At 54.3% G+C, this 25910-nt stretch overlaps 1 protein-coding gene across 3 annotated transcripts in view; it reads left to right on the top strand.

Annotated features, from left to right (window-relative positions):
- DLC1 (DLC1 Rho GTPase activating protein) overlaps positions 1–25910 on the top strand; it is a 150400-nt gene that overhangs the window by 119760 nt on the left and 4730 nt on the right. For all 3 annotated transcript variants that reach the window (XM_038769243.1, XM_038769242.1, XM_038769244.1), the window contains 8 exons: positions 5844–5915; positions 7871–7952; positions 13069–13132; positions 15700–16826; positions 18594–18770; positions 23581–23740; positions 24322–24520; positions 24838–25051. In XM_038769243.1, the coding sequence (XP_038625171.1) occupies positions 5844–5915; positions 7871–7952; positions 13069–13132; positions 15700–16826; positions 18594–18770; positions 23581–23740; positions 24322–24520; positions 24838–25051 (2095 nt within the window). The remainder of the gene's footprint in view (positions 1–5843; positions 5916–7870; positions 7953–13068; positions 13133–15699; positions 16827–18593; positions 18771–23580; positions 23741–24321; positions 24521–24837; positions 25052–25910) is intronic.

Raw genomic sequence — 25910 nt, 5'->3', positions numbered from 1 at the left:
GCCAAGTGGCACCCGGGCCTGAGTCCAGTTGGGGAGGGTGCCAGCTGGCATGCCAAGCCCGGTGGGCATCTGGAGAACGTCCAAGGCACTCCCGACTCTACCCTCTCGTGGGCAAAGTGTTCTTGAGAACCTGGCGATCTGAGGAGAGAAACCAGGACCAGAGTTAATAATAATAATAATTGCGGAATTCATCAAGTGCCAGGCAGTTGTTCTAAGCGCTAGGGTAGATACGAGGTAATCAGATCAGACATTGTCCTTGTCCCACATGGGGCTCGCAGTTTTAATCCCCGTTTTACAGATGAGATAACTGAGGCCCAGAGAAGTGAAGTGACTTGCTCAAGGACTCATAGCAGACCGGTGGCAGAGCCGGGATTAGAACTCATGTCCTCTGACTTCCAGGGCCGTGCTCTTTCCACTGGGCCACAGTGCTTTTCTAACAAGACAAAACAACCATTAGAATAACAGTATCTGTCAGATACTGTGCTAAACGCTGGGGTAGATACAATCAGATCAAGCGCAGCCCCTGTCCCGGCTATCTTACAAGTGAGGATCCTGAGGCACGGGGAAGTGTCTTCTAGACTGTGAGCCCACTGTTGGGTACGGACCATCTCTATATGTTGCAAACTTGTTCTTCCCAAGCGCTTAGTACAGTGCTTTGCACATAGTAAGCGCTCAATAAATACGATTGAATGAATGAATGAATGAAGTGAAAGCGGCCAGACTGATGACATTGAGCAGCGGGGCCTTGGTGGAACTAGAAGCCCGGCCAGGGACCCAGCGGGGCGGCGGAGGTGCCAATTCTCGACCACCTCACCCGTGACGAGGGAGGCGGGGTGCGTTCGTACAGACCAAGGACCGGGGCCCAGACGCCCCCGCGATGCTGTCCTGCCCATCCCCGCCACACCCCGGAAGGCCCAGTCCTGTCCAGTGAACACTTTCTGTTTCCCTCCTGTCACGTCGGCCCTCCATTTGCCTAGAGAAAGGCCCGGGCTGGGCGTCCCGTTGTGCTGCCATCAGGGTCCTTGGATCCAATCGGGATTTTTTCCGCCTCTGTCAGTTGGTCAGTCGTATTTATTGAGCACTTACTGTGTGAAGAACACTATACTAAGCACTTGGGAGAGGACAGTATAACAATAGAACAGGCACATTCTCCGTCCGGGTGGCTTGGTACCGACAGGTGCCGGACTTGGGGCCCAGTGGCATCAAGTAAGAGATGCCCTAATAATAATAGTAATAATGGTACTTGCTAAGTAAGCACTTACTATGCAGTAAGCACTGTTCTAAGTGCTGGAGAAGGTACAAGTTAATCAGGTTGGACAGTCCCTGTCCCACATGGGGTTCGCGCTATTCATCCCCATTTTACAGATGAGGTAACTGAAGCCCGGAGGAAGTGAAGTGACCTGCCAAAGGTCACCCAGCCGACATAATTGAGGTATTTGTGAAGCACTTACTAGGGGCCAAGCAATATCCCAAGCTCTGTGGCGGGTACTAGATAATCAGGTCAGACACAGTCCCTGTCCCATACAGCAGTCACAGTCTTAAGTAGGAGAGAGAATAAAGATCAAATCCCCCTTTTACAGATGAGGAAACTGAGGCACAGAAAAGTGGCGGAGAAGGTTCTAAAGTCGGACACAGTCCCCATCCCCCGGTAGGGCTCATGGTCTATCATAGCCCCACTTCACAGATGGTAATCATAATAGTAATGCTAATTGTGGACTTTGTTAAGCACTTACTATGTACCAGGCACTGAACTAAGCGCTGGGGTGGATTTGAGCCAATCGGGTTGGTCACAGATGAGGAAACGGAGGCCTAGAGAGGTTAAGTCACTTGCTCAACGTCACACAGAAAGCTGGCAGCAGAGCCAGGACTCAAGCCTGAGTCTTGGGCTCCCTCCACTAGGTCACTTCACTTTTAAGCCGCCTCCCTCAAGGAGAGAATTTGTGAAAATGATCTGTTTCCAGCATAGAAACAATTAGTACCCGATAATGATCGCTGTGGTATTTATGAAACACATATCACATGCTAAGCACTTGGGCAGATGCAAGAGATTTGACTGGATTATAACTCCTTGAGGACAGTCCAGTGCTCCGCACACGGTGGGTACTTAATGAATGCCACTGATTGATAGATACATAGATAGATGATAGATACTGTGACCATACTGGTTATACCACACTCTGCTTAGGCAACAATATCCTGGAGTGGAGTTAAACAACTTTAGCTGCCCAAGGAGCACAGACTTAGTCCTGGGAGTCGAGAGACCTGGGTTCTAATCCTGACCCTACCACTTTTTTTTTTCTTATACGGTATGTTAAGTTCTTACTATGTGCCGGGCACTGTACTTACAATGCGCTGGGGTAGATACAGGCTAATCAGGTTGGACACCAGTCCCTGTCCCACATGGGGCTCACAGTCTTACTCCCCACTTTACCGATGAGGTAACTGAAGCCCAGAGAAGTGAGGCAACTTGCCCAAGATCACCCAGCAGACAGGTGGCAAACCTGGGATTAAAATCCAGATCTTCCTGACTCCCAGGACTGTGCTCTACCCACTAGGCACACCCCACTTGATGGCATTTTTTGTTAAGCGCTTACTATGTGCCAAGCACTGTTCTAAGCACTGGGAAGGCTACAAAGTAATCAGGTTGTCCCCCAGGGGCTCACAGTCTTAATCCCCATTTTACAAATGAGGTAACTGAGGCACAGAGAAGTGAAGCGACTTGCCCAAGGTCGCACAGCAGACAAGTGGTGGAGCCGGGATTTGAACCCACGACCTCTGACTCCAAAGTCCGTTCTCTTTCCACTGAGCCATGCTGCTTCTCTCAGTTTTAGAGCTTGGACAAGTTACTTCACTGTGCCTCAGTTTCTTCATCTGCAAATTGAGGTTCTGCCTTCTCTCCCCTTTAAACTGTGAGCGCTGCGTGGTGCGGGGATTGGGCCCGGTCTAACTGCACTGTAGCTCAGTTCAGTGCCTGGCACATAATGAGCGCTTCTCAACAGATTCCGCCATTGCGATTCTCTTTGACCGGGGAGGGAGATCCCTTGCAGCAGCTAGGGTGCTGTATTGACGCTCATCCTGGTGTGTTGACTGGATGGCAGGGGTGGTTCTCTGGGATCATGGGTTCTGGGGCACGAGCCAGAGTTTGCACTGCCCAAGAGGGCCGGAACGGCGACCCACCATTGCGTTTCCCACGATTCCCCTCTTGGGAGAGGGATGCGAGGCCCGTACATCTGGGAATGACCACCCTCACGCGCCTCTCTGGAAGTGGAGGGAGGGTCCCTGGATCATCTCTGGCCCTGGGCAGCACGCTCGGCCGGAGCCACAGCTCCGTCACGGGGTTCGGGTGGCGGAGGGGTCCGCTTCTGCCTCGGTTGTCCCTTCCTAGCTCCGGCAAACTGCCCCGGGTCCGGCGACCTTTTCCACCGGCCGCTACAAGGCTGGGACATCGGAGACTGGAGCCAGGCCATGACGCCTCCCGCTCTCCCGCCCGATTGTGCCTGGTCGCCCTCTCCATTCCAACCGGGCAGATGCTGAAAGGAATGAGGTGGGAGGAACCGGGAGAGAGTCTCTCTGACCACCCCGGCCCCTTCCCAGATAGAGCAGATGGTAAGAGGCGCTAAGGAGTTCTCCTGCCTCTAACCGGCCTGTGACTGTTCCCGGCTTTCCTTGGGGCTCCCCAGAAGGGCGGCAGGAGGAGTGTGGCAGGATTTAAGGTGGGAGTCGGGATCTCTCCATCCCCCCCGCCTTACCTCCTTCCCTTCCCCACAGCACCTGTATATATGTATATATGTTTGTACGGATTCATTACCCTATTTATTTATTTTACTTGTACATATCTATTCTATTTATTTTATTTTGTTAAAATGTTTTGTTTTGTTCTCTGTCTCCCCTTTCTAGATTGTGATCCCACTGTTGGGTAGGGACCATCTCTATATGTTGCCAACTTGTACTTCCCAAGCGCTTAGTACAGAGCTCTGCACACAGTAAGCGCTCAATAAATATGATTGATTGATTGATTGATCTCACACAGCATTTGAGTCTGGCCACGGACAGAGCCCTGTGTCCAGGTTGTTGCTGGTCAGTACCAGAAGACAAACGACCGGGCCCGAAGACTTCCGATCCCAGTTTCTGATCCTGGTTCTGTGGGGCTGGGTCAGGTCAGCCATCTCTGTTGGACTCTCTGAGTTTTTAGTGGATAGAGCCCGGATCTGGGAGCCAAAAAGATTTGGGGTCTAATCCCGGCTCTGCCACTTGTCTGCTGTGTGACCATGGGCAAGTGGCATCACTTCTCTGGGCCTCAGTGACCTCATCTGTAAAATGGGGATGAAGACTGTGAGCCCCATGTGGGACAGGGACTGTGTCCAGCCTGATTAGCTTGTATCCACCCCTGTGTTTAGAAAAGTGCCCTCCATCCCCCATGCCTTACCTCCTTCCCCTCCCCACAGCACCTGTATATATGTATATATGTTTGTATGTATCTATTACTCTGTTTTATTTGTACATATTTATTCTATTTTGTTAATATGTTTTGTTTTGTTGTCTGTCTCCCCCTTCTAGACTGTGAGCCCACTGTTGGGTAGGGACCATCTCTATATGTTGCCAACTTGTACTTCCCAAGCGCTTAGTACAGTGCTCTGCACACAGTAAGCACTCAATAAATACGATTGAATGAATTGAATGAATGAATGAACATAGTAAGTGCTTAACCAATACAATCATTAGTAGTAGTAGTACAGTAATCTGTACACAGTGGGCATTTGGTTTGCATGACCAACTGATTGATGGTGACTTTAGGAGAGTCGCTGGCCCGCTCCGGGCCTCGGTTTCCTAGGGATAGTAATAAGTGTCTCTCCCTACCTCACGGGGATATTGTCACGACAAAATGAGCCAGGATATTTAAGATTCATTCATTCAGTCAGTCATATTTATTGAGCACTTACTGTGTGCAGAGTACTGTACTAAGCGCTTGGGAAGTCCAAGTTGGCAACATAAAGAGACGGCCCCTACCCAACAACGGGCTTACAGTCTAGAAGGGGGAGACAGACAACAAAACAAAACATGTGGACGGGTGTCAAGTCATCAGAATAAATAGACACATTCCCTGCCCACAGAGAGCTTACAGTCATTCATTCATTCATTCCATCGTATTTATTGAGCGCTTACTGTGTGCAGAGCACTGTACTAAGCGCTTGGGAAGTACAAGCTGGCAACATATAGAGACGGTCCCTACCCAACAGTGGGCTCACAGTCTAGACGTCTGGGCTCTACAGTCCAGAGGGGGAGAAGTGAAGTGACTTGCTCAAGGTCACACAACAGACAAAGGGTGGAGCCGGAATCAGAACCCAAGCCCTCCTAGTCCCAGGCCCGTGCTCTTTCCACTAGGCCACTCTGTACCGAGTTCATTCATTCATTCAATCGTATTTACTGAGCGCTTACTGTGTGCAGAGCACTGTCCTAAGCGCTTGGGAAGTACAAGTTGGCAACATATAGAGACAGTCCCTACCCAACGGCGGGCTCACAGTCTATTACCACCGTAGCCTAATGGAAAGAGCCTGAGCCTGGGTGTCAGGATACCTGGGTTCTAATAATAATAACGATGGCATTCATTAAGCGTTCCCACCGCACGTGCCGACTGGGGATCCTGCAGCCGGAGCTCCTGGGACTTCCGGCGTTCCCTTCCTCGCGTGGACGCCGCAGGGTCGGTTCTGGTGGGCCGGTGATGGCCCAGAGGGTCCTTCCCCGGGGAGGGGATCCTGGGCTGGCTCTGCTCCGGCCCCGGTCCATGGCTCAGCCCTGCTTGGCGGTGCCCGCTAATCCCCCGTCTCGCTTCTGTTTCCTTGCAGAAATCGAGGCCAAGGAGGCTTGTGATTGGCTGCGGGCGACGGGCTTCCCTCAGTATGCCCAGCTGTACGAAGGTGAGCCGGGTCCCCGGTTGGGCAGGAGTGGCGGAGCCGGCCGGGAGAGTCTGATTCGGGAAGCTAGCTCTCTTCCTCCGCCAAGCTAGCTCTCTTCCTCCCTTCAAGGCCCTGCTGAGAGTTCACCTCCTCCAGGAGGCCTTCCCAGACTGAGCCCCTTCCTTCCTCTCCCCCTCGTCCACCTCTCCATCCCCCCATCTTACCTCCTTCCCTTCCCCACAGCACCTGTATATATGTATATATGGTTGTACATATTTATTACTCTATTTATTTATTTTACTTGTACATTTCTATCCTATTTATTTTATTTTGTTGGTATGTTTGGTTCTGTTCTCTGTCTCCCCCTTTTAGACTGTGAGCCCACTGTTGGGTAGGGACTGTCTCTATGTGTTGCCAATTTGTACTTCCCAAGCGCTTAGTACAGTGCTCTGCACATAGTAAGCGCTCAATAAATACGATTGATTGATTGATTGATTGAAGGCCTGACTGGCGCTGGGCCACTGGCCAGTGCCGGCCCAGAAGTGACCCAGTCCCTGCCCACCAGAAGCTCCGGCTCCAACGGGAACAGATGGAGGTTCAGGGATGGGAGGGGCAGAAGAGAAATCAATCAATCAATTGTATTTATTGAGCGCTTACTTTGTGCAGAGCACTGTACTAAGCGCTTGGGAAGGACAAGTTGGCAACATATAGAGACAGTCCCTCCCCAACAGTGGGCTCACAGTCTAAAAGGGGGAGACAGAGAACAAAACCAAACATACTAACAAAATAAAATAAATAGAATAGATATGTACAAGTAAAATAAATAAATAGAGTAATAAATATGTACAAACATATATACATATATACAGGTGCTGTGGGGAAGGGAAGGAGGTAAGATGGGGGGATGGAGAGGGGGACGAGGGGGAGAGGAAGGAAGGGGCTCAGTCTGGGAAGGCCTCCTGGAGGAGGTGAGCTCTCAGTAGGGCCTTGAAGGGAGGAAGAGAGCTAGCATGGCAGATGGGCAGAGGGAGGGCATTCCAGGCCCGGGGGATGACGTGGGCCGGGGGTCGATGGCGGGACAGGCGAGAATGAGGCACGGTGAGGAGATTAGCGGCAGGGAGAGAGGGCCTGACATTGGTTATCTGCGAGGAGGAAGAGGGGTACGATGGGAAGCGGGAGCTGCTTGGTGATCCCAGGGGCTGGACGTCCTGTTTGTGGATTGTCCGGGAACTTTGTTCTTCATGGGATTTAGTGAGCGCTGCCTGTGGGCTCCGCAACTCTTGCTTCACCTCCCGCTTTCCTTTAAGCCATCACAGGCTATGCTGGTTTGTCCTCGGGTCAGGGGTCCCCCAAGCCGGGAGGGCGGGCAGGGTTCTGGGTTTGCTCACGGACTCTCAAGACAGTGCTCCTTATTGTGATCTCCCAGGTCCTCTCGAAGGGAGAAGTGAAGTGACTTGCCCCAGGTCACCCAGCGAACTAGTGGAGGAGGCAGGATTAGAACCCGGGTCCTTTTTATCCACAAAGCCATGAGTGAGATCGCGCCCTCAAGATGAGGGTGCTGAGGGAGTCTGGCAGGGTTCCGGGGATGGTCAGCGGCCAGTGAGCCCGAAGGCCTCGTGAAGATGTGATTTTTAGGAAGGCTTTGAAGTTTTAGAGAAAGGTCGCCTGTCAGCCAGATATGAAGGCCAGAGGAAGGACATGGGCCAAGCGTCAGTGGCAAGACAGACAAGATAGAGGCCCGGGGAATATGTTGGTGTTAAGAGGAGTTGGGTTGATAACTGGTATTCATTAAGCGTTGACTCTGTGCCAAGCACTGTACTAATGTAATTAACTGTAAGGTCGTTGTAGGCGGGGAATGTGTCTGTTTATTGTTGTATTGTACTCTCCCAAGTGCTTGGTACAGTACTCTGCACACAGTAAGCGCTCAATAAATACAATTGAATGAATGAATGACTGGTCTCCTCGCTTGCCCACAGATCTCCTGTTTCCGGTCGACATCGCGTTGGTCAAGAGGGAGCACGACTTCCTGGATCGGGATGCCATCGAGGCCTTGTGCAGGTGAGGGAATTCCCGCCCATCCTGGACATTTCCCGCCCCCAGCGGGCCCAGACGAGCCCAGAGATCATCCCTGCCTTCAGTTCCCTGCCTCCGGGAAAACGGGGGTGGGGAAGTTTGCTCCCTGTGAAGTTCCGGGTGTCCTCAGTAGCCCACAAAGGGCAAGAGGGTGGGAATCCTTCCAAACTGTACAGCGGCAGCGGGAAAGAAATCTTGGCGATCGGATGCTGTGAGCTGGCGGCGAAGTCACGTGGCCACGAGCCCTTTGTCCGCCACCCGCTCACATCAGGAGAACCGAGGGCGCGTAAGGGTCTTGTCTGTGCAGAGCGGGCCCCTGGCTGATGCCTACGCAGGAAATATCAATGGACTTTCCGCTCTGATGCCATGGCAGTCCCCTGCTTTGCCTCTTGAGCCGGGCATGGCGGGACTCCCAGGGGAGTGCAGGGGCAAGGCTGGTCACTCCAGCCTGGGGCCAGGCAGTGTCCAAGACTGCCACGTTCCCTCTTGGTCCTCCTGCCAGTTGGACACAGTCCACATCCCACATGGGGCTCGCCTTCTTATTGCCCATTTTCCAGATGAGGGAACCCAGAGAAGTGAAGTGACTTGTCCAAGGTCACACACAACAGACAAGCGGTGGAGCCGGGATGAGAACCCAGGTCCTTCTGACTCCCAGTCTGGTGCTCTATCTACTAGGCCACTCTAATTGTCAGCTGTGTCAGAGAGGAGGTGCGGTCGGTTGCCCGCCGAAGATGGGGCTTAGTACAGTGCTCTGCACACAGTCAGCGCTCAGTAAATACGATTGAATGAATGAATGAATGGGGGGCATAGAGAGGGCACCTGCCAAGGGCAGGGGAGCCGGTGGGTCAGATCGAGGTCCCGGCGAGGGGTAGTAATAATGATGGTATTTGTTAAGTGCTTACTATGGGCCAGGCACTGTACTAAGCGCTGGGGTGGATACAAACAAATCAGGTTGGACATGGTCCCTGTCCCACAAGGGGGCTCACAGTCTCAATCCCCATTTTACAGATGAGGGGGCACCTGGGGAAGGGGAGCATGGGGAAGGGGAATGCAATGAATGCGGGGTCTCCCAGGGACACCCCCACCTCCCCGGGACCTGCAGAAGTCCCAGTACCTGGAACCCCGAGGATTCAGACTCTCGCCCAGTTAGCCGCACCCCGGCCCGGGGCCGGACGAAGCTTTCCCCTTCCCGATGGATCCGCGGGGACTCAACGGAATGATGACATCTCCCTCCACCTCCTCCCGGCCATACCTTCCCCTGCCCCTTCCCCGCCGCCCCACCCCTGCCCTCCGCCTCTCTGGAGCCCAGGACCGGCTGGGCTGGGCCTGGAATGCAGTTCTGCAATCTGCAGGCTGCAGGCCCAGTCCCTGGCTGGTCAGCAGTGGTCAGCCGCCTCCCTTCCTTTGGATTCAACCCATTGGGCTTGCCACACCGGTCAATATACAGCCCCCTCCAGGGCATGCTAGGGGTTCTTGGGCTCCCATCCTGTGGAGGGCGCTCTTCTCGGGGCCTGTTGTGTGCAGGGCACTGCATTGGGTGCTTGCTGTGGGCCGGGCACTGTGCTAAAGCCCTCTGGCTGCATCATAATAATAATAAAAGGGCATTTATTAAGTGCTTAGTATGTGCAAAGCACTGTTCTAAATGCTGGGGAGGTTACAAGGCGATCAGGTTGTCCCACGGGGGGCTCACAGTCTTCCTCCCCATTTTCCAGATGAGGGAACTGAGGCCCAGAGAAGTGAAGTGACTTGCCCAAAGTCACAGAGCTGACAGTTGGCAGAGCCAGGATTTGAACCCATGACCTCTGACTCCAATAATAATAATGATGATGGCATTTGTTGATGATGACGATGATGATGGTGGCATTTGTTAAGCGCTTACTATGTGCAAAGCACTGTTCTAAGCGCTGGGGAGGTTACAAGGTGATCAGGTTGTCCCATGGAGGGCTCACAGTCTTAATCCCCATTTTACAGATGAGGTAACTGAGGCCCAGAGAAGTGAAGTGACTTGCCCAAAGTCACACAGCTGACAATTGGCAGAGTGGGGATTTGAACCCATGACCTCTGACTCCAATAATAATAATGATGGCATTTGTTAAGCGCTTACAGTGTGTCAAGCACTGTTCTAAGCCCCCCGGGGGGGGGGGGATACAAGGCAATCAGGTTGTCCCACGTGGGGCTCACAGTCTTAATCCACATTTTGCAGATGAGGTAACTGAGGCACAGAGAAGTGAAGTGACCTGACCAAAGTCACACAGCTGGCAAATGGCGGAGCCAGAATTAAAATCCACAACCTCTGACTCCCAAGCCCAGACTCTTGCGACTGAGCCACACTGCTTCTCCGCATGGCTGTGTGGCACTGTGATGGGTACCCAGTGATTGTGGAGTGCTGTGCTGGGCACCCTCTAATAATAATAATGGCATTTATTAAGCACTTACTATGTGCACAGCACTGTTCTAAGTGCTGGGGAGGGATACAAGGTGATCAGGTTGTCCCACGGGGGGCTCACGGTCAATCCCCATTTTACAGATGAGGTAACTGAGGCACAGAGAAGCAGGATGCTGTGCTGGACATCCCCTGGGTGTGGGGCACTGTGCTGTACTAGGTACTTGAGAGAGCACAATAGAGGCAAAAGATACCACCCTTTCTCTCGGGAAGTTTCCAGTCTAATCAGAGAAGACGGGCATAACCTGATTCAGAGATGGGGGAGAAAAAAGAGTGGACAGAAGACCAGACTAAAGGGTCACTCGGTCCATTTCCTGTTTCACCCAAGAAACAGAAGCCTTTCTGGGAGCGGGGGACCCTCCAATCAATCAATCGTATTTATTGAGTGCTTACTATGTGCAGAGCACTCCACCTCCCTCTACTTCACCTGCCCCCTCCCCAAAGAAAATAATCTGCAAAATCAAAGGCCAGGCTCTTATCAGCCAGGCTGGAAATATTTTCGAGTGAGAGAGCCCAGCGGGGTGGCTGGGGTGGGGTGGGGAGATAAAAGGGTATCCCTGGCTGGCTCTGGGGAAGAACATTTCCAGGGCTGTAAAATGCCAGAAGAGACTGGGACAAGGAAAGGAAGGGGAAAGATTCCCTCCTAGGTGGACCTGGGGCCTGGGATGGCATTTCATCCCATCCCATCCCGCCCTGGACTTTAATCGATGCCAAGCATTGTGCTCAGGGCTGGGGTAGATGCAATGCGATCTGATGGGACATCCAGGGAGGGAGAACAGAATGATAATAATAATAATAATGGCATTTGTTAAGCGCTTACTATGTGCAAAGCACTGTTCTAAGCACTGGGGGGATACAAAGTGATCAGGTTGAGGGGCTCACATTGATCCTCTTACTTTATTTTACTTGTACATATCTATTCTATTTATTTTATTTTGTTAGTATGTTTGGTTTTGTTCTCTGTCTCCCCCTTTGAGACTGTGAGCCCACTGTTGGGTAGGGACTGTCTCTAGATGTTGCCAACTTGTACTTCCCAAGCGCTTAGTACAGTGCTCTGCACACAGTAAGCGCTCAATAAATACGATTGATTGATTGATCATCCCCATTTTACAGATGAGGTAACTGAGGCTCTGAGAAGTTAAGTGACTTGCCCAAGGTCACGCAGCAGACATGTGGCGGAGCCGGGATTCGAACCCACGACCTCTGACTCCAAAGCCCGTGCTCTTTCCACTGAGCCACGCTGCTAGAACAGTGCTTTGCACATAGTAAGCGCTTAAGAAATGCCATTATTATTACTTTATTATTAAGTCGGTCAGTCAATTGTATTTATTGAGCGCTTACTGTGTGCTGAGCCCTGTACTCTGGGAAGAAATACTCAGAGAAGCAGCATGGCTCAGTGGAAAGAGCCCAGGCTTGGGAGTCAGAGGTCATGGGTTCTAATTCTAGCTCCGCCACATGTCTGCTGCGTGACCTTTATTACTCCATTTATTTATTTATTTTACTTGTACATATCTATTCTACTTATTTTATTTTGTTAGTATGTTTGGTTTTGTTCTCTGTCTCCCCCTTTTAGACTGTGAGCCCACTGTTGGGTAGGGACTGTCTCTATATTTTGCCAACTTGTACTTCCCAAGCGCTTAGTACAGTGCTCTGCACACAGTAAGCGCTCAATAAATACGATTGATTGATTGATTGGTTGATTCTCTGAGCCCCAGTTCCCTCATCTGTAAAATGGGGATTAAGACTGTGAGCCCCACGTTGGCCAACGTGACCACCTTGTAACCCCTCCAGCGCTTAGAACAGTGCTTTGCACATAGTAAGCGCTTAACAACTGTGAGCCCACTGTTGGGTAGGGACTGTCTCTATATGTTGCCAGTTTGTACTTCCCAAGCGCTTAGTATAGTGCTCTGCACATAGTAAGCGCTCAATAAATACGATTGATGATGATGTTGCCAACTTGTACTTCCCAAGCACTTAGTCCAGTGCTCTGCACACAGTAAGCGCTCAATAAATACGATTGAATGAATGAATGAATGAACAAATGCAATCATTATTATTATTAATCAATCAATCAATCGTATTGAGCGCTTACTGTGTGCAGAGCACTGTACTAAGCGCTTGGGAAGTACAAGTTGGCAACATATAGAGACAGTCCCTACCCAACAGTGGGCTCACAGTCTAAAAGTCTATTATTATTATTACTAAGTCACTGGGAGAGTACAATAGAACAATAAACAGACGCATTCCCTGCCCACAACGAGCTTACAGTCTAGAGGACAAGCTTACCCTGGTGGCAGTTTGGGGGGCGGTGGGGGGTTTGGTTTCTATAAACCCCCCAAACTGGTGGTTTGGGGGTGGGGGGCTGGAGCTAGGTGTCCTGGGAGTTCATGGGGAGTCAAAATCAGGGGGTCCCAGACCATTTGTGCATTCTCCCCTTCCCACCTCTTCCTGTGGCTCAACATCCCGGGAGTTCATTAACTTCTTGTGTTCATTGTTAAGCAGAGTAAGTGTTAATGAAACCCCCGCTTGGCGGTTATTTAGATGCAGAAGTTGACGACCCCCTCAGGGTACTGTGACTTTGAGAAGGCCCCGGTCACCCGGGGAACTACCGCCCCTCCTCCCACCCCACCTCCATAACGCCCTTCCTTGCCTCCACAGGCGCCTGAACACGTTGAACAAATGTGCAGTGATGAAACTGGAAATTAGCAGGCACAGGAAGAGGGTGAGTAGTGGACGGAAAAGAGCAGCCCCCTCCCAGGCCTGCGTCTTGGGGACTGGTGGGATTCTGCCCCAAGCCCCTGAAACCTCAAGGGGTGTGGAGTTCTGGATCCCTGCCCCCCTCTCCGTCCTGGAGCTTCCCCCAGTGAGTCAGGGGTCACCAGGGGCAGGGGGTGGAGTAATCACAGTAATAATAATTGTGGTGTTTGTTAAGTGCCCACTATGTGCCGGGCACTGTACTAAGCGCTGGGGTAGATACAAGATAATCGGGTTGGATACGGTCCCTGCCCCGCGTGGGGCTCACGGTCTTCATCCCCATTTTACAGATGAGGGAACTGAGGGACAGAGAAGTGACTTGCCCGAGGTCACCCAGCAGACAAGCGGCGGCGAAGGCGGGAGGAGAACCTGGGTCCTCTAATGCCCAGGCCCGTGCTCTTTCCGCTTGGCCATTATGCTTCTCACTTAGGCTTCCCATCATAAGTGGAATGACCACTTATGATGGGAAGAGCCTGGAGGGAGACCTCCAGGAGGCTGGTCTTGGTGGCAAAGGTGGTGTCTAGTAATAATAATAATAATAATAATGGTATTTGTTAAACGCTTACTATGTGCGAAGCACTGTTCTAAGCACTGGGGGGATACAAGGTGATCAGGTTGTCCCACTTGGGGCTCACAGTTTTAATCCCCATTTTACAGATGAGGGAACTGAGGCACAGAGAAGTGAAGTGACTTGCCCAAAGTCACACAGCTGACCAGCGGCGGAGCCGGGACTAGAACCCACGACCTCTGACTCCCAAGCCTGTGCTCTTTCCACTGAGCCACACTGCTTCTCTAGAATGATGGCATTTGTTAAGCGCTTACTATGTGCAAAGCACCATTCTAAGCGCTGGGGAGGCACCTACCCTGTGGCAGAGCGCTGGGATAGCGCCAAGGTGGTCGGGTCTGAGGTGGTCCCCGTCCCCCGCGGAGCTGGCTGCCATCTAAGGGGGAAGATCAAGCAGGGATCGGAGTCTTCCCATCTCACTGAGGAGGGAGCTGAGGCCCAGAGAGGTTTAGTTGGTCGGCCCAGCAGGACGGAACCGCAAGGGCCTCGAATCCAGACCGCTGGCTGCAGTGCCTCCTTCCCAGGACACAATAATAATGATGATGATGGTATTTAAGTGCTTACTACGGGTCAAGCAGTGTTCTAAGTGCTGGGGGAAATACAAGCTAATCAGGTTGGACCCAGTCCTTGTCCCATGTGGGGCTCACAGCATTAATCCCCATTTTACAGATGAGGGAACTGAGGCACAGAGAAATGACTTGCCCAAGGTCACAGAGCTGACAAATGGCAGACCCAGGATTAGCACCCCAGATCCTCATGACTCCCAAGCCCGTGGTGTATCCACTAGACCACGCTGCCTCGTTCATTGTCGTATTTATCGAGCGCGTAGCATGTGTAAAGAACTGTACTGAGCGTTTGGGAGAGTATAATACGACAGCAAATAGATACGTTCCTTCCCACAAAGAGGATATCTGTCCCTGTGGGTGGCGGCTGGGGGGGAAGGGGGAGGTGAAGGGCGACCAGGAGGAGGAGGAAAGGGTAGGCGCTCCGGGCGATCAACCAGGGAGATGTAATACGTTTCATTAGTCACAGTCCAAAGGACTTTGAAACTTTCCGGCCGGCCGCGGAGGGAGAGAGGGCCAGCTGCCGCACTGCAGAACCGCAGCAAACCCCCTCTAATTGCCCAGAGACCCCCCGCCCCCTCCCAGACACGCTCACAGGCCGCCACAGCGCAGGGGAGGGTCGGGGGGCTTTGCAGCAAACCCCCTCTAATTGCCCAGAGACCCCCCACCCCCTCACAGGCAGCCACAGCGCAGGGGAGGGTCGGTGGGCTCTGCCTCTTCCCACCTCCGGTGTAAAATTTGACGCCCCGTCAGGAATGTCCCCTGACCTGGAGGAGGGTGGATCCCATCGGGCCCACCAGGCCCTCTGTCTATCTTTCCTACATTCACTCAGTCGTATTTATTGAGCGCTGACTCGGTGCGCAGCACTGTACTAAGCGCTTGGGAGAGTACGGTAGAACGATAAACTGACCCAGACCCCGCCCACAACAAATCAATCAATCAATCAATCGTATTTATTGAGCGCTTACTGTGTGCAGAGCACTGTACTAAGCACAAGTACAAGTTGGCAACATATAGAGACAGTCCCTACCCAACAGTGGGCTCACAGTCTAGAAACTTACCGCAGCGTGGCTTAGCAGAAAGGGCATGGGCTTGGGAATCAGAGGTGGTGGGTTCTAATCCCGGCTCTGCCACTTGTCTGCTGTGTGGCCTTGGGCAAGCCACTTAAGTTCTCTGCGCCTCAGTTACCTCACCTGTAAAATGGGGATGAAGACTGTGAGCCCCACGTGGGGCAGCCTGATTACCTTGTATCTACCCCAGAGCTTAGATCAGCAGTTGGTACATAGTGAGTGCATAACAAATGCCATTATTATTATTATTATCGTTATTAGAGTGTCTGGGTGGGCGGGTGAGGGGAGCCCGCCGTGACCCCGGTCCTGCGTCCCCCCACCCGCCGTTTGTTTGCAGAGTGAGGACTCGGATGAGGACGAGCCCTGCGCCATCAGCGGCAGGTGGACGTTCCAGCGGGACAGCAAGCGGTGGTCTCGGCTGGACGAGTTGGACGCCTTTGCCGCCGCGGGGACCCCGCCGGGACCCCCGGGTGACCCCAAGAACACGGCGGGCGGGCCGGGCGAGCAGCAAGGAGGCCCGGCCCCGGGGCCCGACCGCCCCTCGCCCCGCGGGTCCGGCGCCAAGGCCGGCGAGAAGAGCGCCAAGTCGAAGACGCGGGGCTTCCTCAAGCGGATGGAGAGCCTGAAGGCTCGGGGCGGACCCGCGGCCAAGGCCAAGGTCCCGCCCGGGCCCGGGCTGCTCATCAGTGGCCCAGTCCTGTGCGAGGGCGCCGAGCGGCTGCAGCGGTTGCGGTGCGTGGAGATCGCGGCCCTGCCCGGGAGTCGCGAGAGGAGCGTGTCCGGCGGGGGGTGCCCATCGGAGGCGGTCAGCGAGGCCGGCACGCCCAGCCCACTCGCTCGGACACGCAGCCTGAGCGCCTGCAGCAAGCGGGCCGGCATGTACCTGGAGGGCTTCGACCCCTTCAACCAGTCCACCTTCCCCGGCATCCTGCGCCAGAACTCGGGCGATCCACACCGGGACCCCGCCGACCCCGTCTTCTACGTCCCCGAGGACCACAAGCCGGGCACCTTCCCCAAGGCGCTGAGCAACGGCCGGCCGGAGGCCACGGGGCCCGGCCCGGGGGACGGCAGGCCGCGGAGGCACGGCTCGGCCGGCTCGACGGGCAGCCGCCTGAGCGTCTACGACAACGTCCCCGGCCTGGCAGGGGACCTAGGGGCAGGCGACCCGGGGGCGGACGAGGTCTTCCCTGAGCTGGATGACGTCCTCTCGCACGTGCGGGGCCTGCAGAGGGCCGTGAACCAGTGGTCGGAGAAGCTGTCGGACGAGGGCGACTCAGACTCGGCCCTGGACTCAGTCTCCCCGTGCCCATCCTCGCCCCAGCAGACCCGCCCGGACCGGGACGGCAGGCGGACGCCCAGCGACCTGGACAGCACGGGCACCTCGCTGCTGGAGCCCGAGGAGCCGGCTGACCCCCGGGAGCGGAGGGACTCCGGGGTCGGGGCCTCGCTGACCCGCTGCGACAGGTGAGTCCGGGCAGCCCGCGTCCACGCCCCCCGGGCCCGGGGCCTGGCGGAGGGGCTTTGGGAGGATCGCTAGCAGCCTGGACGGGGTGGGCTCCTCTCGGGCCGCCTCCCGAAAGCAGCCAGAGATGCTTCAGAATTTGTCCACCAGGAGCCTGCCCTGATGTCTCCTCTTCCCCACAACCTCAGAGCCTGCGTAAACCCCGTCGCCTCCCCCGGGGAGCTGATCAGGTTGGACTAAATCCCCGTCCCACCTGAAACTCCATTTTGCAAAAAGTGAAAGCAACTTGCCCAAGATCACAGAGCAAACAAGTGGCGGAACCAGGGTTATAACCCAGGTCCTTCTGACTCTCAGTCCTGGGCTCTGTTCAGTGGGCTTCTCAAAGTAGTATTAGTAGTAGTAGTAATGGACCTTATTGAGCATCCACTGAGTACATGGTATTGCCCTATGGAGCTTCAGAAAAACCAGTTGGAGAATGCCCCCTACCCACGAGGGGTGAGAAGGAAGGAAAATGAGACCCAGCCCCTTGGGAGACAGAAAGTGATGTGGTCGAGGGAGAATCGATCGATCAATCAGTATGGAACACCTACTCTGGACCCCTAGGACAGTCGGCTTGATGTCAATAAGAGGATTTTGTGGAGAGGAGAGACGGGCGCAAAATGTCTCAGAAAATGATCCAGGCAGTAGAGTGAAGACAGGAGCAGAGAGGGGAGAGATTGGAGGCAAGGGAGGTCAACGAGGAGGCTGATGACGGATTCGAGGCGGAAAATGACGAGGGCTTAGATCAGCGTGATTGTGGTTTGGATGGAGAGGAGAGGGAGATTCTGGAGTCGTGATGGTCAAACCAACAAGAATTGGGGACAGGTTGAATATGCGGGTTGAATGAGAGAGATGAGTAGAGGATTAATGCCAAGGTGGCAGACGGGTTTGGGTGGGGAAGATAAGGAGTTCTTTTTGGACATATGAAGTTTGAGGCGTCTGTGGGACATCCAAGCAGAGATGCCCCAAAGGCAGGAGGGAATGCGAGACTGCAGAGAAAGAGAGGGGTTGGGGTTGAAGAGGGAGATTTGGGGGTGATCCATGTGGGGGAATGGGTGCAGATGGAGAAGGGCCAAGGCCCCACAGTGGGGGTGGGAACCGAGAGGATGTGTCCAGAAAGGGGTGGGCGGAAGCCAGGAGAGACGATTCCCAGCCTGCCCCTCAGCAGCCAGGACTACCGCTGACGTCTCCTCTAAAGCCAACCTTCTGGCTGTCCCTCCACCTTGTCTGTCTCTCCGCCAACCTCTCGCCCACATCCTGACTCTGGCCAGGAACGCCCTCCGTCCTCACAGCTGACAGATAATTACTGCCCTCCATCCCCCCGCCTTCAAATCCGTACTGACAGCCCATCTCCTCCAAGAGGCCTTCCCAAACTAAGCCCTCCTTCCCTCTCCTCCCACTCCCTTCCACGTCACCCTAATTTACTCCCATTATTCACCCCAGCCCCACAGCACTTCTTCTGTCCACATCCCGTCATTTATTCGTTTCTATTTATGTCTGTCTCCCCCTCTAGACTGTAGGCTCATTGTGGGCAGGGAAAGTGTCTACTAACTCAGTTATACTGTGCTCTCCCAAGCGCTTAGTAGTGTGATATGCCCACAGTAAGCACTCCGTAAATCCGATGGATGGGTGGATGGGTGGATGGGTGGATGGATTGATTACAGAACTCTGTCCTCAGTAAGTGGATGGATGGATGGATTGATGATTGACGGTCTCCGTTCCCCCGGCAGACACCGGCTGCGCTGGTCCAGCTTCCACAGTTCCCACCGGCCCAGCCCGGGCTCCGCGGGCCTGCAGATTGGCTGCCAGTCTGTCGCCCAGATGAACCTGCTCCAGAAGTACTCGCTGCTGAAGCTGACGGCCCTGCTGGAGAAGTACACGCCCTCCAACAAGCACGGCTTCAGCTGGTATGGACCGCCACCGCCGCCATCCCGTGTTCCTCCCCCTCCCGGAGTTTTCGGCGACCACGGGATCTGCCAGGCCCCAGATCCCGTGTCGGGATGGGTCCGGGATCGTCCGGCCGGACATGGGCTCGTGGGCTAAGCGGCGAGGGAGAGTGGGGGTCTTAGAAGAACATCATGGCCTAGTGGAGAGAGCCCGGGCCTGGGCATCAGAAGGAGCTGGGTTCTAATTCCGGCTCCGCCACTTGTCTGCTGCTGTGTCATCCTGGGCAAGTCACTTCACTTCTCTCGGCCTCAGTTACCTCATCTATAAAATGGGGATTAAGACTGTGAGCACCACGTCAGACTGGGACTCTGGACAAATTGATTTTCTTGTAGGCTTAGTACAGTGCCTGGCACATAGTAAGCCCTTAAATACCACTAGCATTATTATTATTATTATTTTGCTCCATTTGACGGAGGAGGACACTGAGGTGAGGTGACGGAGCTGAGGTCATACAGATGGCATGGGCCAAGCTTGGGCACTTATTTCATTTATTTGATTTTACAGTGGTTTTTAAGCATTTACTAGACCCCTCTAGACCGTAAGATTGTTCTGGGCAAGAAACATGCCTGCTAATTCTGCTGTATTGGACTCTACCAAACATTTAGTATGGTGCTCTGCACACAGTAAGCACTCATTCAATAGCCCTGATTCATTCAGTTGTATTTATTGAGCGCTTACTGTGTGCAGAGGACTGTACTAAGTGCTTGGGAAGTACAAGTTGGCAACATATAGAGATGGTCCCTACCCAACAGCGGGCTCACAGTCTAGAAGGGGGAGACAGACGACAAAACAAAACATATTAACAAAATAAAATAAATAGAATAGTAAATATGTACAAGTAAAATAAATAGAGTAATAAATATGTACATACATATATAAAGGTGCTGTGGGGAGGGGAAGGAGGTAAAGCCTCAGTTCAAAAGGATCTATCAATCAATTAATCAGTGGCATTTATTGAGAGTTTCCCTCCCAGTTTTCCTCTCTTAAAACGTATGAAGGATTGATTGCTATATCCCAGGGATTGTAGTAAACACTGGGATAGGTACAAGCTAATCAGGTTGGACACAGTCCCTGTCCCACATGGGGCTCCGTCTTAACTCCCATTTTACAGATGAGGTAACTGAGGCACAGAGAGGTTAAATGACTTGCACAGGGTCACACAGTAGACCCTTGAAAAACATAGACTGATCGTGGCAGCTTTTTTTTAAAAAAATGGTATTTATTCTTTGTTCAGCACTTACTATGTGCCAGGCACTGATCTAAGCACTGGGGTAGATACAAGTTAATCAGGTTGGACACAGTCCATGTCCCACGTGAGGCTCACAGTCTTAACCCCCATTTTACAGATGAGGTCACTGAGGCCTAGAGAAGTGAAGTGAGTTGCCCAAGGTGACCCAGCAGACAAGGGGAAGGGCTAGGATTAGAACCCAGGTCCTCCTGATTTCCAGGCCCGGGTTCTATCCATTAGGCCACACTGCTGGCTTTTATCTCAGCTCTCCCCCGGCCCACAGGGGGATGCCCAATCTGTCCCAGGCCGGGTCCTCCAGGGAGCCTGAAGACCCCCATGCTCCCATGAGCTGCCGGGGGCAGGAAGGGGTCTGGGACATGAAGCCTACTGGGCCCCAGGTTTTAATCCAGGCATGGGGAGCATGGTCTCTCCCACCCAGCGGCCCCGACTCCATCACTGAAGCCCCCGGCCCAACCCCCCATCACCGGGGTGGTGGGGACATCGGGGAGCTCCCCACAGCACAAAAGGGGCTTGTCCGCGCCACAGAAATCAGTATTGACCGGTTGGGTCTCCCTGCGAGTTTCAGATTCCCGGCCGACGGCGTCATGTGTTCTTTTCGCATTCCAGCGCCGACGGCTGTTTGGCCCGCGACAAAGTGAGCCTTGTCCGCTGGCCCCATCGCCGAGGCCCCCCACACCCCCTAAGCCCCCCACCGTGCTCCCTTGGCCTGCAGGGGGAGGGAAGGGGTGTCTTGGGCCTTGCTAACCCAGGCAACCCAGCCTGCTTGGTTCCCTGTAGGGCCTGTGGAAACCAGTCCCCCGCCAGATCCCCTCCTCCCCATCGGCTTTAAAGCCCTCCATCCCCTTTCCCCCTCCTACCTCACCTCACTACTCTCCTACTCCAACCCAGCTCGCACACTTCACTCTAATGCCAACCCACTCACTGTCTCTTGATCTCATCTATCTCACCTCCTCACATCCTGCTTCTGGCCTGGAATGCCCTCCCTCCTCTTATCTGCCAGACAATTACCCTCCGCTTCTTCAAAGCCTAATTGAAGGCACATCTCCTCCAAGAGGCCTTCCCTGACTCAGCCCTCTTTTCCTCTTCTCCCACTCCCATCTACATTGTCCTGACTTGCCCCTTCCCAGCCCTACAGCACATACTTGTTAAGTGCTTACTATGTGCCAAGCACTGCTCTAAACCCTGGGGTAGATACAAGTTAATCAGGTTGGACATAGTCCCTGTCAATTATTCATCCATTCAATCATATTTATTGAGCACTTACTGTGTGCAGAGCACTATACTAAGTGCTTGGGAGAGGACAACAATAAATATCCACCATTGCCAGCTCACAACGAGCTTCCAGTCTTAGAGGGCCAGGAGACAGACATCAATACAAATAAATAAAATGAGAGCTATGTACATAAGTGCTGTGGGGCTGGGAGAGGGGAAGAGCAAAGGGAGCAAGTCAAGGTGATGCAGAAGGGAGTGGGAGATGAAGAAAAGTGGGACTTTAGTCTGGGAAGGCTTCTTGGAGGAGATGGGCTTTCAGTAAGGCTTTGAAGGGGAGGGGGGAGAGTAATTGTCTGTCAGATTTGAAGAAGGAAGGCATTCCAGGCCACAGGCAGGATATGGGCTAGGGGTTGGTGGCGAGGCACAGCGAGAAGGTTAGCAGCACTGGAGGAGCAAAGTGTTCAGGCTGGGTTGTAGAAGAGAAGCAAAGTGAGGTAGGATGGGGCAAGGTGGCAGACTGTGTTAAAGCCAATAGTAAGGAGTTTTTATCTGATGCAGAGGTGGATGGGCAACCACTGGAGTTTTTTGAGGAGCAGGGTGACATGTCCTGAATGTTTTTGTAAAAAAATGATATGGGCAGTAGAGTGAAATATGGACTGGAGTGGGGAGAAACAGGAGGCTGGGAGGTCAGCACATGGGGTTCAGACTCTTAATCCCCATTTTATAGTTGAGATAACTGAGGCCCAGAGTAGTGAAGTGATTTGCCCAAGGTCACACAGCAGACATGTGGCGGAGCCGGCATTAGAACCCAGGTCCTTCTGCCTCCCCAGGCCCGTGCTCTACCCACTGAGCCACGCTGCTTCTCCTGTACATAGCTGTAATTTATTTATTTCTACTCATGTCCGTCTCCTGTAATGACCGTAAGCTCGTTGTGGACAGGAAATGTGTCTGTTCTGTTGTTCTGCTGTCCCCTCCCAAGACCTTAGTACAGTGCTCCGCACACAGTAAGCACTCGATAAATACAATTGTCCAACTGGGCGCTAATCTCAGCTCTGTGACCTCAGGCAAGTCACTTCACCTTTCTGGGCCTGGGTCTCACGTGTAAACCTCTCTCGCCCTCTTAGGCTGGGAGTCCCCTGTGGGGCCAGCAGGTTGTCCTGTATCTCCCCCAGCGCTTAGCAAAGAGTGCGGCGCAGGGCAAGCGCTCGCCTAAAGCTGCATTTCGGCTGAACGGATTTAGGGCCGTTTTATTTTTTTAGGCGTTTTTTCTTCTTTTCCCTGGCATTTAAACTCTTGAGAATTCCAGAGTAAATAATTCTTTGCGTTCTGGTCAGTTTTTCCAATGAGTCAAGACCAAGTGAAAATGTCTTTCTTTGCACTAGTGCGATCGGGGAAAATTCCACCGGCTTTCCCTCTGCCTCCACCCCCGCCCCGTACCCCTAGCTCCTCCCCTCCCATTCCCCCAGTTCTCCCATCCCCTCAAGTCCCCTTCCAACCCCCCCAATTCCCCCTCTCCCATCACTCTGTCCTGCTCCCTCCCAGTTCCCTTGTGTCCTGGGGGCCACCTTTGGGTTGGCAGGCAGTCCCCACAGGGGGATGGACATGTCTCAGCCCCCGGTTTCCCAGTCAGCTGGGGGCACCCGAGCCCACCCTCACTCTCCAGCCCCACTCCCACCCCCGGCCCTCTGCCAAGAGGCAGAAGTTTGGGGGGCACAACCAGCTCTGGACGGCCATGGTCCGGGGTGTTGATGACATTTGTTAAGCGCTTACTATGTGCCAGGCACTGTTCTAAGTGCTGGGGAAGATACAAGGTAATCAGGTTGTCCCACGTGAGGCTCACAGTCTTAATCCCCATTTTATGGATGAGGTAACTGAGGCACAGAGAAGTTAAGTGACTTCTTAAGGTCACACAGCTGACAAGTGACAGAGCCCACGTCGCCGGACTCCCAAGCCCGGGCTCTTTCCACTGAGCCCAGCCTACCTCCCACGGCTCGGAAGTGGCACCCGTGCTCATGAGGACCCAGTGGGGGGGCAGGGGTAGGGTCACTCTGGAAGGGGAGGGTAGAGGTTCCCCTGAGAAATACTCTGGTTTCAGGCGGAGCAGACGGCCCCCCGCAAAATGGGGCTCACGTCATCACAGCCCCAACAGCTGGGGTTTGCCCTTGGCAGAAACGGCTCCCTGTCCATCTCTCTCCCTTCCCCAGCCGGGGTCTTTCAGGACGGAGCGCACGAGTAACTGGACCCCCGACCCCCTTTCCTCCCGTCCCCTCTCCCCTTCACCCCCTTGCCCTGCCGGCTTCCTCCCGCAGGGCCGTGCCCAAGTTCATGAAGAGGATGAAAGTCCCAGACTACAAGGAGCGCAGTGTGTTTGGAGTCCCCCTGCCAGTGAACGTGCAGCGGACTGGGCAGCCCCTGCCCCAGAGCATCCAGCAGGCCATGCGCTACCTCCGCAGCCAATGTCTGGACCAGGTAAACCCTGTTGCGCTCCTGCCACTGCAACCCGGGCAGCGGGGAGAGGGCAAGGGCCAGGAGAGGCCTATGTGGGGAGTGGAGGAGTCAGGTAGCTCTCCTGCCGCGGCTGGGAGGGAGTAGGGTGGCACCCCTGACTGGGGAGGAGGGTCACTCGGGTGTGGCAACCCTGCCAAGGGGAGTCAAGAAGCGCTCCTGCCATGCCTTGGGTGGGTGGTCAGGCAGCACACCGGTCATGGCTGGGCTGGGGGGAGAAGGGCGGCACTCGTGCCAGGGCAGAGGGGTCAAGCAGCACTCCTGTCGTGGCTGGGGGGAGTCAGGTGGTGCTCCTGCTGTGGCTGGCTGGGAGTGTCGGGCGGCACCCCTGCCATGGCCGGGGGGAGTCGGTTCCACCCCTGCCAGGGATGGGGGGACTAGGGCAGCGCTCCTGCCACGGCTGGCGGAGGGAAAGGGGAGAATTGAGCGGCGCTCCTGGCAACACCCAACCACGGTGAGGAGGTGGGCAGCGTCCCTGCTGTGTGGGCGCCACCCGACACCGCCCTGTTGCTGTCTCTGTGTCTCCGGTCCCCTCCCCCCTCCAGGTGGGCCTGTTCCGCAAATCGGGCGTCAAGTCGAGGATCCAGGCCCTGCGGCAGATGAACGACGGCCCCGCGGGCGGCGTGAGCTACGAGGGCCAGTCGGCCTACGACGTGGCGGACATGCTCAAGCAGTATTTCCGGGACCTCCCCGAGCCGCTCATGACCAACAAGTTGTCTGAGACCTTCTTGCAGATCTACCAATGTGAGTGGGGGGCGGCGGGGATGGCAGGGAGGGGGGTGGGTGTCAGCCCCCAGAGAGAGACGAGCCCCCCGGCTCCACCCCTTTCCGGTTCCCGGCCTACGCGTGGGGTGGGGGGAGTTGGACTTTGTGGTGGATGGCAGGATGGACCCGTACCCCAGGTCCCTCTCCTCGGGGGTGTCGGGACACGGGAGGCGGCCCCGCCCCGGAACCGTCTCCGGGACCACCCCCAACCCCAATGGGTCAGGGAAGGACTTCCAGGGCGGGAGGGGATGGAGGGCACCGCCGGCTGACTGGAAGGGGCCGGCTGTGCCGCGCAGATGTGCCCAAGGACCAGCGCCTGCCGGCCATCCAGGCGGCCATCATGCTGCTGCCCGACGAGAACAGGGAGGCGCTGCAGACGCTGCTCTACTTCCTGAGCGACGTCACCGCCGCCGTCAAGGAGAACCAGATGACGCCCACCAACCTGGCCGTCTGCCTGGCCCCCTCCCTCTTCCACCTTAACACTCTCAAGCGGGAGAACTCTTCTCCGAGGTGGGCGTCCCATCCCCGTCCCCCCCAAAACCGGGCCCCTCCTTTACCCTCGTGAACATCGCTGGCCCTGGGGACGTGACAGTGTCCAGACGGCCCCGCCAAGATTCGGGGGCCTGGGTTCTAATCCCGCTTGTGACCTTGGGAGAGTCCCTTAGCTTTCTGCACCTCGGTGGTCTCACCCGTGCGTGGCTTAGTGGAAAGAACACGGGCTTTGGAGTCAGAGGTCATTGGTTCAAATCCCGGCTCGACCACTTGTCAGCTGTGTGACTTTGGGCAAGTCACTTAACTTCTCTGGGCCTCAGTTATCTGTAAAATGAGGATTAAACTGTGAGCCCCCCATGGGACAACCTGATCACCTTGTAACCTCCCCAGCGCCTAGAACAGTACTTTGCACATAGTAAGTGCTTAATAAATGCCATTATTATTATTGTTATTATATCAGCTCCCCTTCCTGCTTAGAATGGAAGGACAAAATGAAATAATAATCATAGTATCGATGGTACATGTTAGCGCTTACTATGTGCCAAGCACTGTTCTAAGCATCCATTCATTCATGCAATTGTATTTCTTGAGTGCCTACTGTGTGCAGAGCTTGGAAAGTACAATTCGGCAACAGATAGAGATGATCCCTACCCAACAGTGGGCTCACAGTCAAGCACTGGGGTAGATACAAGGTAATCAGGTTGGACACGGTCCCCGTCCCCCATAGGGCTCACACTCTTAATCCCCATCTTACAGATGCGGTCACTGAAGCCCAGAGAAGTGAAGTGATTTGCCCAAGGTCACAGAGCAGACACGAGGTGGAGCTGGGATTAGAACCCAGGTCCTTCTGATTCCCAGGCCCGTTCTCTATCCACTA

The sequence above is a fragment of the Tachyglossus aculeatus genome, chromosome X5, assembly GCF_015852505.1.
Source record: "Tachyglossus aculeatus isolate mTacAcu1 chromosome X5, mTacAcu1.pri, whole genome shotgun sequence".
Lineage (NCBI taxonomy): Eukaryota > Metazoa > Chordata > Mammalia > Monotremata > Tachyglossidae > Tachyglossus > Tachyglossus aculeatus.
The sequence above is the reverse complement of the archived record's forward strand: the minus strand, read 5'-3'. Positions and strand labels throughout refer to the sequence as shown.